A 15,988-nucleotide genomic window follows, 5' to 3' on the forward strand; every position below is an offset into this window, starting at 1 on the left:
ACAGAAACCAGCCCAGGAGAATCTGGGTCCCCATGCCAGCTCTACTGCTTAACCAACTGCATGGCTTTGGGCAAATCATGCATCCTCTGTGACTGCACTTTCTCATCTTTACAATGAGTCTAAAATCTAGCTAACAATTTGTGGAGAGTAAGTCAATAAACATGAGATCACCTCATGAGGAATAAAGTACAAGATGCACTTCTATCAAGATGATGTTATGACATAATTTGGGGCCTCACTGATACATAGAAACTAAGAGTAGTAACAGTAGTTCAGTGCTTCCTCTGATTATAGCAGTAGGAAGATGGGAAAGGGCCATACAGTATTCAATTCTGTGCCTACTCCTCACCAGTTCTGAAGTATTCATTATTTTTCTATGTTCAAGCAAGACCTTCTCCTCCAGTGTATCTGTAGCTCAAATGGAAAACCCAACCACTGAGTCCCTCTCCTGAAATGAAAGATTCTTTAGCCTCAGATCTGAAACATGCAAGGACAGGACATCTTGCCTGGAAAGAAACCCTTTCTTCTAAACATTTTAAATTTCCCTCTCTGTGTTTCTTTCATAAGCACAAACCTTTCAAGCCTCTTAACAGGATGCTTCTTGCCTTTCAAAAAAACACTGAAAATTACCAAGGGAAGTTCCAGAAGCATCTGGGGAGCTCTAGGTCCCTATGAACTTTGTGCCTGATTACTTTTTCAACCATCCCTCAGACCACAAAAGGGGAACAGATTATCAATTGCCACTCAGGGTGCCTACAAACTAATGCCTGACATGTATCTCTCTTCTTGTTGCTATCTGAAAATATCCAGAGGACAAAGAATAAGTCTATGAAAAAAAAAATAAGGCAATACTGGTTCACACTGAGGTGTAACAATACTGTACTATATTTGTGAAGTCTCATGACACAGAATGGATTATCATTTTGATAGGATCCATCAGTGAGTCCCTAAGCAGATGTTCATTTATGCCTGCTCAATGTCAAGCTCTGTGCTAAACAGGTATGAGGCTGACAGGTCCTCCTTTATAGACTTCAGACTAGTGGATGAGCCAGGTCCACCAACAACCCATCATGTGAGACCTGAGGTGGTTGGACCTGGAAAAGCAGCCATAGTGTTGGAAAAGAGGAGAGGGATATGAGAGGGAAGTGAGGACAGCTGGAATTAAACAGAATTTTCTTCATCAAATCCATCAGTTATTTCCTGTCATGTTTTTATCTTATTGTCTACATGATGAAAAATCTATTGCCTAATATTTGAAGAAACTGTAGGCATATTTATGAAAGTATTAAAATATATAACATTATGGTGCATCCCTCCAATAATGATAATTTCTCACTATATTAGAAAAGATATGATTTTAAGCCTTTCCTTATATTGAGTGGAGACCAAGTGGCACTGATGTAGTAGCTGGCTTGTTTCTGCATCAGAATATTTTTCATTCAATTAAGTTCCACTTAAAAATAAAATGCAGGTCTCTTCAGTCTCTGAACTCTCACTCTCTGAAGATTTGCCATAATGATCTACTAATTGACACAAAATTCATTACCCAAACCTACTAAACAAACCTGCTGTAAGTTGCATGGAAGAATATGTTCAAGTCATGTACCCTCAGGTGAAAGGATATGGTTGGCTGCTATCGTAGCTCAGGTATTCTCACAGAGTAGTACCTAGAGCTCGTGTTTAAACACTGTATGCTTTCTAGATATCCTCTCTCCCACCTTATGCAGTAAAAGGTCTTCTAATAAAGTAGAGGAACTAATGAAGGAGATGGGTAAGTCTAAGAGGTCCAGTGGAGAAGGCAATGGCACCCCACTCCAGTACTCTTGCCTGGAAAATCCCATGGATGGAGGAGCCTGGTAGGCTGCAGTCCATGGGGTCGCTAGGAGTCGGACATGACTGAGCGACTTCACTTTGACTTTTCACGTTCATGCATTGGAGAAGGAAATGGCAACCCACCCCAGTGTTCTTGCCTGGAGAATCCCAGGGACGGGGGAGCCTGGTGGGCTGCCGTCTATGGGGTCGCACAGAGTCAAACACGACTGAAGCGACTTAGCAGTAGCAGCAGCAGCAGCAGCAAGAGGCCCAAAGAAGTGCATGCACTACAAGAAACACTGTAGTGTTTGATAAAACATATTAAGAATTTTGAATGGCTGTTAGTCTTAAACTTGGCCATGCACGTGTCCCTAACTCCTATGAACCATAAATATAGTGATGAATATGTACAAGAAATTTGAGATTCTCAAAAAAAAAAAATCTTGCTGGGGCATGTGAGTGTGATGGTGGCATGAGCAGACCTGTGACACAATTACAAACTCGGTCACGTGTTAGCAAGAGTTGTTGGGCACCAAGCAAAGGGAACGCAAACAGACTGCCACCATGAGCTCTGTTTTTCATCCTGTGGCTCTGGTGTGCAGCTTTAGACAATGGTTCCTCACCAAACACCTCTGAGCTCTCCTGCCAGAAAGGGAAGATTCTCCCCTGTTCCTCAGATTCAGACACAGATGAACCTCAGGCATTTCCTGTTTAACTCATTTCTTTACCAGCTGTTTCTTCCTTACCTCATTTCACCACCAAAGCCTAACAGAGACCACAGCCTCCAGCTCTCTCCTCCCACCACCAGACCTCACATAAACATGCCTTCCATCAGAAGAATCCTCTCAAAGCATCATCTTGTTTATTTTATTTTGCTAACTTTTACTGGCATCTAGTGCTCATCTTTAATGTATTATTTTGCTATTTATTTACATCTCCACGTACACTGCAATGCAGAAGGAATATGTAATCCATTCTCAATATCCTACACTGAGCAATGTCTACTATTATGGCTTATTACATATAAAATATCTACTAATGAGTTTATCAAATATGAAGTGACTAGATAGTATTGCAAAAAATTTCTATTTTGTAAAAATTCTTGGTAGATTGTTAAATAGGCGAATTAAGGGGTTGAAGTGATATCTAGCAAGTTGGCATTTTTCTATAGGTCAGGAGTGCGTTTTTACTTTTCCCAGTCAAAATAATGGAATTACCCCCTTTATTCTCTGAAAATTTGTTAACAAACAAATGTTAAAGAATAGATTAGATTCACAAAAAAGAGGAACACCTGTATAATAGCAGTTTCTACAATGCTTATTCGTTCTTCTACCATTTAAAGTGTTTTTTAAAAAAGAAGCAATCAAGTCTATGTGTACTGTACTGTCTTAATTTGAAAGTAATTAAACATCTGTGTCAGTTAAGGTTGCTATGTTTATTGCTTTATTTCTTTTATAGAAAACCAATTACTTGTATTTATATTAGTTAGAAAAAATATGAATTATACTAGCTGAGAAAGGAAGTTCAAACTAGTAGATTGCTCATCTGGATTCAATTGGTTTTTTTTTTCCCATTTTGATGGAAAAATAGTCATAGATATGATTTCTCTTGTTTCAGTTTTGTTGGATAAAAGTGTACCCTAGTTCCCCATTACTTACAACAATAGCTTCTCACCTGTGATCCTCAGATAGCTCATCCTCATTCAAATTTGGGACCAATGGACTAGGCTCATTTGTACGGAAAAAGCCCTGCAGAAAAATTGGCATTTTAGATACTTAAAATGTACTTACATAGTAAAAATATCTGACATATTTGTATAGGTTTTAGTAAATTTGAAAATCCAACTCATCTGTATATCATTGTGAGAAAGGCACTCAATTTCACAAACATGAAAATTGAGAATTTGAGAGCTAGGATGATTTGGTCAAAGATGTACAACTCGTAGATGGAGGATCAAAGTAGGTCCACCTCAAAGTTAAACTCTTTGAGTTCACCACCTTTCCACTGCTACACAGACACACTGGGAACAAAGTCTTCCTCCAAAAAGCCCTCTTTTCTCACAAGATTTGTTCTTTGAAATGACCACTAATATGAAACAAATATCCCAGAAACCCAGAGAAAAACTGGCATAGGTCACAAACAGAGATCCTTGTGCCAAGAGGGAGCCCAGGGTGAGGGCGCCGTCTCAAATGAGATTTTTCTTTCTCAGATGAGGAAGTAGATTTGGGGGTTGTTGATGTTTTAGTCACTCAGTCATGTCTGACTCTTTGTGACCCCATGGACTGTAGTCCACCAGGCTCCTCTGTCCATGGGATTTCCCGGGCAAGAATACTGGAATCAGTTGCCATTTCTTCCTCCAGGGGCTCTTCCCAACCTAGGGATCTTCCCAACCCATGTCTTCTGCATTGGCAGGCAGATTCTCTACCATTGAGCCACCTCTAAATGGGATGTTTGCCTTCTCATGGCAAATATGAAAGCTCAAATCCCAGAGAACTGCTAGAGAGGGATACTGAATGGGGCCAACAGATTTAGCAACTTACTTTAATTGCTTTTCTCTTTTTCTAAATTTTCTAAAATTTTTCTCAATTTTCTAAAGATCACATAGATCACTACTCTAAATTGAGTGTGAAGAAGTCCCTCACAGCTTCTGAAATGTGGTCAGTTAAAGCCCAGATTTTAAACCAGAGAGGAAAAGTAAAGCAGATCTTTTGCCCCCTCTGGATTGTAATGATACTAATAATAATGATAAAAATGACAATGATGATCCTGACTGTAAGGACTCAAATTTACTGAGTGCTGATGGACAGGGAGGCCTGGCGTGCTGCGATTCATGGGGTTGCAAAGAGTCAGACATGACTGAGTGACTGAACTGAACTGAACTGAACCATAAACCAGGGGCTGTCTTATTTGCACTTCACAACAACCCTCAAAGAGGTACTGTTTTCCCAATTTATAGAAAAAGAACCTGAGGCTAAAAGATGTAAGTGACTTGGGTAAGCTCTTGTAGCTAGTAAGAAAGGTTGTGAACTCTGGATCCAGAGGCCTCTCATGTAAGTACATGTATTGTATATTACAGCATCATCACAATATTAACAACTTTGTCTAGTCATATGATGGTCTTTGTTCCCTGGAACTCTCCATGCAAGTTACTACCTCATGACTTTTACAGCTGCTGAACCCTCTACTTGAACTGCCTTCCTTTCTTTCCTAGATTGGCGTCTTATCATCATTCATAGTCTCTGTTCAAAAGACACATCGTCAGAGAGAGATCTTCCCTGACACTCTACTGGACTCCCACTCCCACCAGTCATTAGCACACAATTCTGTTTTATCATCTCCATGACATCTGTTAATGTTACTTGTCTACTGTCTGTTTTTCCAGCACCAAGCAAAGTGCCTGGCACATAGTAGGTGCTTGCTAAGTACGTCACTTGGTAAATAACTCATTAGTCTGAACCAATCAAATGAATCTAAAGACTAAAGATTTTTCCTTTTTTTTTTTTTTTTTTTGAGACAGAATCTGGGAATTCTGTATTAGAAAGATACTAAGTGAGCAACGGGCAGACAGAAGAGCTGCTTCAAAACTCACCTGGTGACAGAGCCTTCTTTTATCCACCCGCCAAAATGGTGATTTCTCTCTTACTATGTCCCAGCCCCCAGACCTTGTATACCTGTTTAATATACTATCAAAACCACTTGTCAATGAGTGTGCATCTCTTTAGGGTGTTCATCTTCTGAAACACAGGGGCTGGTCTTTTCTCACTCACATATCCTAACACAACCCTCTGCACACATCAGGTGCTTTAGCAGTGCTGTCCAGTAGCTGAGAGACCAAAGAGGACATGTCCCTTTAAAGGAAGCCTGCATGGCCACAACGGGGGAGACACACACCCAACATACTTACCTGTAGAGTATGAGCCCTAAGGACACAAATGGTCCCCACTAGGTAAAATGCATCATCCAAAGGAAGATTTACAGTAGATGGCCCACAGACAGGTGTGGAGAAGCTGTGGAACAGTGCAGGATGCTCTAAGGGAGAGAGAGACACACAAGTGACAATCTAATAGAAAGGCAGGCCAGGTACACAAAAGAACAGTCACCTGTCCCATCCATGTGCCATTTATCAACCCATTGACAATTTTCAGAATTCTGAACCACCAATTTTTCCTGTCTTCCTTCCATTCCAACCACCTTCCCCACCCTGGTCTCCACAAGAACAAGGAGTCATTACTGGGAAATAATTGTGAGTTTAGGGTGATTTTTCAGTCTTCTAATCTTACCTTGTGAATGGACGTTTTAACTCCAAAAGAAATTTGCTCCTCTTCTTTACACAGACCATGTGGATATCAAATATGTGTAATTTGTGTGTACATAGAATCAAGTATTTTTTAAGGTATTTGACTTTTAGTTTCCAAGGCATGTGACAAAGATACCTGCCAACCACTGTGTGAGCTAATTTTCATTCTTTACTTACCCATTCATTCATTTGTTATATTTTTAGACCTCAGTGGCAAAGAACTGAGTTAATCATATTCTTAGTTCATGGCATATTATGAACACAGATAAAATTCCCACTCTCACTTTTGTTTATTTTTTCTCTCTGTCCCTTTCCCACCCATGGGCACCCACTATTATCTACCACCTTTAACATGTGGTCAAATATACCACCTTGTCAAATATGTGCTAAGTTGCTTCAGTGGTGTCCGATTCTTTGTGGCCCCACGGACTGTAGCCCACCAGGCTCTTCTGTCCATGGGATTTTCCAGGCAAGAATACTGGAATGGGTTGCTGTACCCTCTTCCAAGAGATCTTCCCAACCCAGGGATAAAACCCACATCTCTTATGTCTCCTGCATTGGCAGGCGGGTTCTTTTACCACTAGCGCCACCTGGAAAGTTGAAGTTAAGTGGCTCAGTCGTGTCCGAATCTTTGCGACCCTGGGGACTGTAGCCTACCAGGCTCCTCTGTCCATGGGCTTCTCCAGGCAAGAATACTGGAGTGGGTTGCCATTTCCTTCTCCAGGGGATCTTTCCGACCCAGGGATTGAACCCAGGTCTCCCGCATTGCAGGCAGATGCTTTAACCTCTGAGCCACCAGGTACCAGGCCATATTTGACTGGGGCTTCCCAGCTGGCTCTGACTTCCCTGGTGGCTCAGACGGTAAAGTGTCTGCCTACAATGCGGGAGACCCGGGTTCAATCCCGGGTTCTCCCTTCTCCAGCAGATCTTCCCAACCCAGGGATTGAACCCGGGTTTCCCGCATTGTATCGTCTGAGCCACCAGGGAAGTCAGCGCCACCTGGGAGCCCCAGTTAAATATGTAGCCTGGTTCTATGTACTATTATGTTTTCACAATTTACAAAAGTTGTCTTGTGCTATAGATCTCATTGCTTCTCAGTCAACAACATGGTTTTAAGATCTAAAATACATGTGGTATTATGTATATCTAGAGTTCATTACTTTTAACTACTATAAAGTTTTCTATATTGTATATTTCCCCAAAATTTTACTTGTTCATTTCCCTAATGATTACACCTAGGCTGTCTCCAACTCCCTCCTACTACAAACAACACTATGACATACATAGTGCAAGTCCCCTTAGACACAGATCTCTGCAGCTTCGCCTCTGTGGTATCTCCATCCAGTGATAGGATTACTGAGTTACAAGATAACTGACTTAATTTCACTCTGTTTTCCAGGATGGCTTCTTGAGTTTACATTCCTCTCGACACTGTATTAATGTTTTCATTTCTCACATCCTCACCAATATTTGGTATTATTCACACTCTTAATTGTTGCTGTTCTGATGTGTGTACATTGCTACTCATTGGTTTTTTAATTTTTCATTCTTTACTTGCTAGTGAGTTTGAGCATCTTTTCACATATTTGTTGGGCTATTTACCTCAGATTCAAGCCCTAGATCTTTTAATGGCCCCAAGACAGTGTTTATATTAATTTATCAGTGTGTGGTTCCTGAAACCTTGAGAATTTCAAATTCTGATCCTGTATTCACATTAAGACACACAGATTTGGGTTTTGATTTCCTCTAAATAACACATATTTTTTCTCAAACTCTGAGAGAGTTAGCACACTTACTCTTCATCTAAGCCAATGGGCAGAATTTTACTGATCATTTTAAGTCTCTAAGTTTTATGTGTTGGTCCTTGAACAAGTGTTACTACTCCAGATTGCAGTCCATGGAATCAATGTATGATTTAAAAATCACTTAGGCCCAGCACAAAATCAACTCCTTCTTATCACTGTGTCCTGTACTTTATCCTTTCTTTTAAGGTTGTCTATGCAATACACTCCTTAGGTTATGTTTAAGCAATAATTTCCTTGTTTTTTGTAGAAGGAAAGAGCCATCCTTATCAGCTCAGTCTACCATGTTACCATATGACCTCACCTTGTAAATTTTGCTATAACTTTTTAAAGTCTAATTAATGTTTGTGGTCCACCAAAACCTGTGATCACAGGGGTAGCAGAGAGAGTAGCCAACAGTAGAAGGGCATTTATATTACCAATGAAGGGCTGCATAACTCATGAATTTCATATAAATAAGATTAAAAACTCTATTGATTACCATAAGAAACATCTTTCAGAGTCAGGATGACTTTAACATATTCATAAGCAGAGGTGTTATCTGATTCAGCTTCTCCTCTTTTGAAATGACAGCAAAAGTCAATATGCTTTCCCACTTAAAAAAAACAAAAACAGACACAAAACAATTTTACATTTGTATTTAACTATATTCTGAAGGATTATTTCATATGACTATTGTCTTACTTAGACTAGATTTTAAAAATATTATTTTCTTTTCATGAATATTAGCACTTGCATAGCTATCTATGTTGTATCTATAGAGTGGTTCAGTTCAGTTCAGTCGCTCAGTCATGTCCGACTCTTTGCAACCCCAGGGACTCCAGTACGCCAGGCTTCCCTGTCCATCACCAACTCCTGGAGTTTACTCAAACTCATGTCCATCGAGTTGGTGATGCCATCCAACCATCTCATCCTCTGTTGTCCCCTTCTTGTCCTGCCTTCAATCTTTCCTCTACCCCTATAGAGTGGGGTATCATCTAAAACATAATTTACATAATAATAATGCAATTATACAAAAGCTGAAAAATTCAAGGTTCATGATAAAGAACAAGATTTAATAGTGGAGAAAGTTTAATATTAGAAATAAAATTTGCAAAACTATAGTAAGTTAAATTAATATATGATCGGCAGCTATATTGGCGCTAATGTCTTTATTATTCCTTTAAGTGATTGTTATCTGTCTCTTAAAATCTAAGCATTTACTATTTGAAAAAAAATATCTGTACCTGAATTCGATACAGCAGATTTGAAAGTCATCTTTGAAAATATTTCACTTTTCTCGTCATCAGGCAGAAGGCTTAAGAAGCTTTTACCCACGATGTCATTCTCAAGAGGGAAAGAGGGAATCAATTTAGTTATATGCATTACTGGCATTTAATTTCTCTATCTCCTTACCTCCATTAAACTTATCACCTGCCCCACCTCAGCCATCTTATAGTCAGACCTGTTAAACTTCTAAAGTCTCAATTCACATTGACCCATTCTATGACCATCACCTCCTACCTTTCCAGTGTGTTCATGCAAGTATTTGTTTATTTGGTTGTGCTGGGTCTTAATTGTGGTATGTGGGATCTTTGATCTTCCTTCCATCATGACAGGCCCCCTACATTGGGAGCTCAAAGTCTTAGCCAGTGAACCACCAGGAAAGTCCCTCGAAAGTATTTTAAATAGCATCAACTCCCTGACATTCTCTTCCTGTCTTTTTGTATACCACTTATCACTACCTGACATCATAGTCACATGTATAAAATATACAATATAAAATAAAAAATGGATAGGGTCCCTCAATAAAATATAACTTGCATTAAAAGAGAAACCTTGACTGTCTTATTTACTGCTACATCCTCAACACCTAAAACATAGTCTGACATGAGTGAGCACCAATAAATATTAGTTGGATGAATGAATAATGCTGTACCATGTAGTTGAAATGTGGTGACGTGAATTAGCTGAATGTCAGACATTAAGTAAAGAGTTTTTAATGTGATAGAAACAAAATAATAAGCAAAGTACTCTTTGTAGTTTAATGATGGCTTTGGGTGATGAACTACAAATTTAAAAGATTTTAACTGATTAATATTATTAATCTACAGTCAAAATTCAGAAATATATTTTTATGGTCCATTTGTAGAAGCCAGCCTACAAATTGGCCAATGCTCAAATTAGCAGATGGATCCTGTCTCAATCAAGAAAACTCTTGGCTCAATTCAGGGCAGAAATACAACCCTAGTTTAGCAAAGAAAACATGAATTAATAGGCAATAGGTTTTGACAATGAAAGCCACATAGTAAGAAACTGACTTCTCAAAAGAATAGGATATTTTTCTTTCAATTTTTTCAATGAAAATACTTTATTGATTTAGTTATGAAATACACTTCAGGTACCAAACCAAGTTATCTCTGATCAGTAGAGACCACTCATTCATTCCTTCACCTAACACCTGTTTAACAACTGCTCCATGCCAGAACATTGTACTAGGTACATTCAAACAAACTAGCTCACCTAATCAGATTCCCTATGAGAGGAAGAACTCTCTTCTATTGAATTCATGAGGAAATGGAGGCTTGTCCAATTATGGAATAGAAAGAAGGTCAGAGATGAGATTCACACCCAGCTCTACCCAACTACAAATTCATTGTTCCTTCCACTACTCCACAGCTACCTTGAGTCCAATCGGCTGATTTGCTACTGGGCCAGCTTCTGAATTTTGGATATTTTACATGAAGTAAGAATTTTGGATATTTTACATGAAGTAACTTATTATTATTTTTTTTTTGCTGAAACCTATGATAGTTTAAAAAGATGAACCTGACATGTCTATTCTAAATTTCAATAAACACTGAGTTCAGTAGGGAAGACGACACGTGCACAATTACAATGCAAAGTATAAAATAATAGGTTGAGATCATTTCAGGCCCTGAAATAATAAATAATACAATAATACCCCAACAAGAGGTACAAAGTGCTAAGGCTCACCAGTTCTTTCATTGGTGGAAGAAAGTATAGCATTGTCACCTAAAAGAATTCAAAGCTGATAGGGTCCACATGGGGTCTCACTCACCTGGGCACCTCTGGAATCAGCAGCATGTCTCTTTGGTATGCTGCTGCCATGCCACCCTCAGGGGGCAAGGGTGGGAGGTGGATGGAAATACATTACCAAAAACAAACAGCAGGGGTACACCAGCAATGGACACTTGGGGCATACACCCAACAACCTCACAGAACACACGCTTCCTCTCCAAACAATCATAACGCCCTGCAGAGCAAAGGAAATCCCTGTCCTCCAATATGTGGATGATCTTCTCCTTTATAGTCCTTGGCTTACACACTCTCAACACCACACTATACAACTCGTTAGTTTTCTAGCTGATAGAGACTATCCAGTATCTCCCACCAAGTTCAGCTTTCTCTTCTTAGAGTCACCTATCTCGGAGTCCTTTTAACACCAACAAAAAGATACATTACTACCAATAGAAAGTCCCCTACCACTCCCTATATCAAGTGTTATAAAATATTTTAGTGCTCAGTCTGGTTTTTGCATTTTTGTATTGTTATCTTGTTTTATAGGTTGTCAGCCCCTCCCCTAATTTCCCCTTCCTCTCTGCCATCTTATCCTGAACTAACGCCCAGAACAGGTGGAAACAGGATGACACCATTTAAAGTCAGGGAAGAGCCAAAGTAGAGATTTGGTTCCAGCTTTCAGGTGCTAACTTCCTACTGTGCAGGGCATGATGCATAACATTGTCTACTTGTACCCCTTGTCTCCAGTGTTCAGGATCTTTGCACACATGTCTGAATCATCGAGGGATTTCCTCTGCTCTGCAGGGTGTTATGTATCGTTTGGGGAGGAAGCATGTGATCTGTGAGGTTGTTGGGTGTATGCCTCAAGTGTCAGTTGCTGGTGTACTCCTGCTGTTTGCTTTTGGTTATGCTGTATTTCCCCGCAGCTCCCACCTGTGGCCCCCTGAGGGTGGCATGGCAGAAGCATACCAAAGAGACATGCTGCTGAATTCCAGAGGTGACCAGGTGAGTGAGACCTCTTGTGGACCCTATCAAAAGTGAACAGTTTTTTTATCATGCACATTCTCTTGGATGGAAATAGCAGCCATAAGTTACTTATTAATTAACTACATTCTTTAAGGAAGGTGACAGTGACAATGCATGCTTGAGCATGCTCAGTAGTTAAGCTGTGTCCAACTCTTTGTAACCCCATGGATTGCTGCACATGAGTCCTCTGTCCTCCACTGTCTACTGGAGCTTGCTCGAACTCATGTCCATTGAGTTGGTGATGCCATCCAACCATCTCATCCTCTGTCGTCCCCTTCTCCTTTTGCCTTCAATCTTTCCCAGCATTAGGGTCTTTTCCGATGAGTCAGTTCTTCGCATTAATCAGGTGGCCAAAGGAGTGGAGCTTCAGCTTTAGCATCAGTTCCTCCAATGAATATCAAGGGTGATTTCCTTCAGGATTGACTGGTTTGATCTCCTTGCTGTCCAAGGGACTCTCAAGAGTCTTCTCTGGCACCACAGTTTGAAAGTGTCAGTTCTTTGGTACTCAGCCTTCTTTATGATCCAACTCTCATATCCATACATGACTACTGGAAAATCCATAGTTTTGACTAAATGGACTTTTGTCAGCAAAGTGATATCTCTGCTTTTGAATATGCTGACAGGGTTGGCATGGTTTCCCAAGTGGCACTAGTGGTGAAGAACTCACCTGCTAATGCAGGAGACAAGGGTTCAGTCCCTGGCTTAGGAAGATCCCCTGGAAAAGGGGTTGACAGAGTCAACCCACTCCAATATTCTTGCCTGGGAAATCCCATAGTCAGAGGAGCCTGGCGGGCTACAGTTCATGGGGTTGCAAAGAGTCTGACACGACTGAAGTGACTTAGCAAAGCAAAAAAAAGTTTGTCATAGCTTTTCTTCCAAGGAGCAAGCACCTTTTAATTTCATGGCTGCAGTCACCATCTGCAGTGATTCTGGAGCTCAAGAAAATGAAATCGGTCACTGTATTCAATTTTTCCCCATCTATTTGCCATGCAATGATGGGACCAGAGGCCATGATCTTCGTTTGTTGAATGTTGAGTTTCAAGCCAGCTTTTTCACTCTCCTCTCTCACCTTCATCAAGAGGTTCTTTAGTTCCTCTTTGCTTTCTGCCTAATCTAGGGTGGCTTCATCTGCATATCTGAGGTTATTGATATTTCTCCTGTCAATCTTGATTCCAGCTTGTGCTTCATCCAGCCTGTCATTTCACATGATGTACTCTGCACAGAAGTTAAACAAGCAGGGTAACAATATACAGCCTTAATGTATTCCTTTCCCAATTTGGAACCAATCTGTTGTTCCATGTCTGGTTCTAACTGTTGCTTCTTGACCTGTATACAGGTTTCTCAAGAAGCAGATAAGGTGGTCTGGTATTACCAACTCTTTAAGAATTTTCCACAGTTTGTTGTAATCCACACAGTCAAACGCTTCATCCACATAGTCAATGAAGCAGAAATAGATGTTTTTCTGGAATTCCCTTGCTTTTTCTATGATTCAACAGGTGGTATCAATTTGATCTATGGTTCCTCTGCTTTTTCTAAATCCAGCTTGAACACCTGGAAGTTCTTGGTTCACATACTGTTGAAGCATAGCTTGGAGGATTTTGACCATTACCTTGCCAGCATGTGAAATGAGTACAATTGTACAGTAGTTTGAACATTCTTTGGCATTGCCCTCCTTTGGGATTGGAATGACAACTGACCTTTTCCAGTCCTGTGGGTATTGCAGTTTTCCAAATTTACTGGCATATTGAGTGCAGCACTTTAACAGCATTATCTTTTAGGATTTGAAATAGCTCAGCTGGAATTCCATCATCTCCACTAGCTTTGTTCATAGTGATGCTTCCTAAGGCCCACTTAACTTTACACTCTAGGATGTCTGGCTGTAGGTGAGTGATCACACCATCATGGTTATCTGGGTCATTAAGACCTTTTTTTGTATAGTTCTGTGTATTCTTGCCACCTCTTCTTAAAATCTTCTGCTTCTGTAAGGTCCATACCATTTCTACCCTTTATTGTGTCCATCTTTGCATGAAATGTTCCCTTGGTATCTCTAATTTTCTTGAAGAGATCCCTAGTCTTTCCCATTCTATTGTTTTCCTCTATTTCTTTGCATTGTTCACTTAAGAAGGCTTTCTTATCTCTCCTTGCTATTCTTTGAAACTCTGAATTCAGACAGCTATATCTTTTCTTTTCTCCTTTGCCTTTCACTTCTATTCTTTTCTCAGCTATAGGCCTCCTCAGACAACCATTTTGCCTTTTCACATTTCTTTTTCTTGGGCATGGTTTTGATCACTGGCTCCTGTACAAGGTTACGAACCTCCATCCATAGTTCTTCTGGCACTCTATCAGATCTAATCCCTTAAATTTATTTGTCACTTCCACTGTACAATCATAAAGTATTTGATTTAGGTCATACCTGTATGGTCTAGTGGTTTTCCCTACTTTCTTCAATTTAAGTCTGAATTTTGCAATAAGAAGTTCATGATCTGAGCCACAGTCAGCTCCATATCTTGTTTTTGCTGATTGTATAGAGCTTCTCCATTTTTGGCTGCAAAGAATATAATCGATCCCATTTTAGTATTGATCATCTGGCAATGTCCATGTGTAGAGTTGTCTCTTGTGCTAGAGTGGTATCTTTTGTAAAGTTCTTCTCTGTATTCTTGACACCTCTTCTTAATCTCTTCTGCTTCTGTTAGGTCCTTGCCATTTCTGTCCTACCCTCATAGCCTATTCTTAATACAAGAGCCAGAGTGATTCTGATAAAAGTTAGATTCAGATAATTTCCTGCATCAGATCCAAATGGCTTCCTCCCATCACTGAGGAAAAGGCAAAGTCATTACAATGGCCCTAAACCAGGTGACCTCTGTTACTGCTCTGACCTCATCACCTCCTACAACTTTTCTTCTTGCTCACAGCACTCCGGTCCCAGTGACCTCTTTATGATAGCTTTTCACACCAAGTATACTCCTGCCTTAGTGTCTTTTCACTTGCATTTGTTTCTGTTTGGAACACACTTTCTGCATGACTCACATACTTATCCTGTTCTAGTACCTGTCTAAACATCACCTGATCACACAGGCCTTCACTAACCACACCATGTGTAATATCCGACCTGCAGTCACTCTCTGGGTAATATTGTCCCCTACTGACAGATGAGAAATGAAAGCTCATGTAGTTAGTGACTGAGAGTTAAATTTTAATCTCTAGATTATTTGACTCCAAAGACCAAGTTCTTTCCACCTCACCATCCTATCGGCTTGGAGCTGCCCAATAGACAGAGGTTCAGTTCAGATGCTCAGTCGTGTCTGACTCTGTGACCTCATGGACTGCAACATGCCAGGCTTCCCTGTCCATCACCAACTCCTGGAGCTTGCTCAAACTCAGGTCCATCCAGTCAGTGATGCCATCCAACCATCTCATCCTCTTTCACCCCTTCTCCTCCTGCCTTCAATCTTTCCCAGCATCAGGGTCTTTTCCAATGTGCCAGTTCTTCGCATCAGGTGGCCAAGTATTGGAACTTCAGCTCCAGCATCAGTCATTCCAATGAATACTCAGGACTGATTTCCTTTAGGATTGACTGGTTTGATCTCTTGCAGTCCAAGGGACTCTCAAGTGTTTTCTCCAAAACCACATTTCAAAAGCATCTATTCCTCGGCACTCAGCTTTCTTGATGGTTCAACTCTCACATCCATACATGACTACTGGAAAAACCACAGCTTTTACTAGATGGACCTTTGATTTTTAATGAAATTGTAGATTTCTGGAGCTGGGAAGATGCTCCAGAAATGGTTTTGTCTCCATATTTATATGAGATGGGTGATTTATAAAATGAAATTTTAAATCAAAGCTTGGTTAAAAATCACATGCTGTTAAAAACTAAGAGTTAGGATTTAAACACAAGTGTGAAACTGTGTCCCAGGTATGGTGTTTTTCAACCCTGTTTTAAAATAATATGGGCTTCCTTTGTGGTTCAGCTGGTAAAGAATCCTCCTGTAAGGCAGGAGATCTGGGTTTGATCCCTGAGTTGGGAAGA

At 40.2% G+C, this 15,988-nt stretch overlaps 1 protein-coding gene across 1 annotated transcript in view; it reads right to left on the minus strand.

The window, feature by feature from the left end:
- Positions 1-15,988, minus strand: part of PASD1 (PAS domain containing repressor 1) — a 52,297-nt gene that overhangs the window by 24,758 nt on the left and 11,551 nt on the right. The window contains exons 6-9 of the mRNA XM_025276198.3: positions 9,138-9,237; positions 8,393-8,506; positions 5,717-5,841; positions 3,487-3,560 (exon numbers count right to left, since the gene is read on the minus strand). Of these exons, the coding sequence (XP_025131983.1) occupies positions 3,487-3,560; positions 5,717-5,841; positions 8,393-8,506; positions 9,138-9,237 (413 nt within the window). The remainder of the gene's footprint in view (positions 1-3,486; positions 3,561-5,716; positions 5,842-8,392; positions 8,507-9,137; positions 9,238-15,988) is intronic.

Source organism: Bubalus bubalis, chromosome X (genome assembly GCF_019923935.1).
Source record: "Bubalus bubalis isolate 160015118507 breed Murrah chromosome X, NDDB_SH_1, whole genome shotgun sequence".
Lineage (NCBI taxonomy): Eukaryota > Metazoa > Chordata > Mammalia > Artiodactyla > Bovidae > Bubalus > Bubalus bubalis.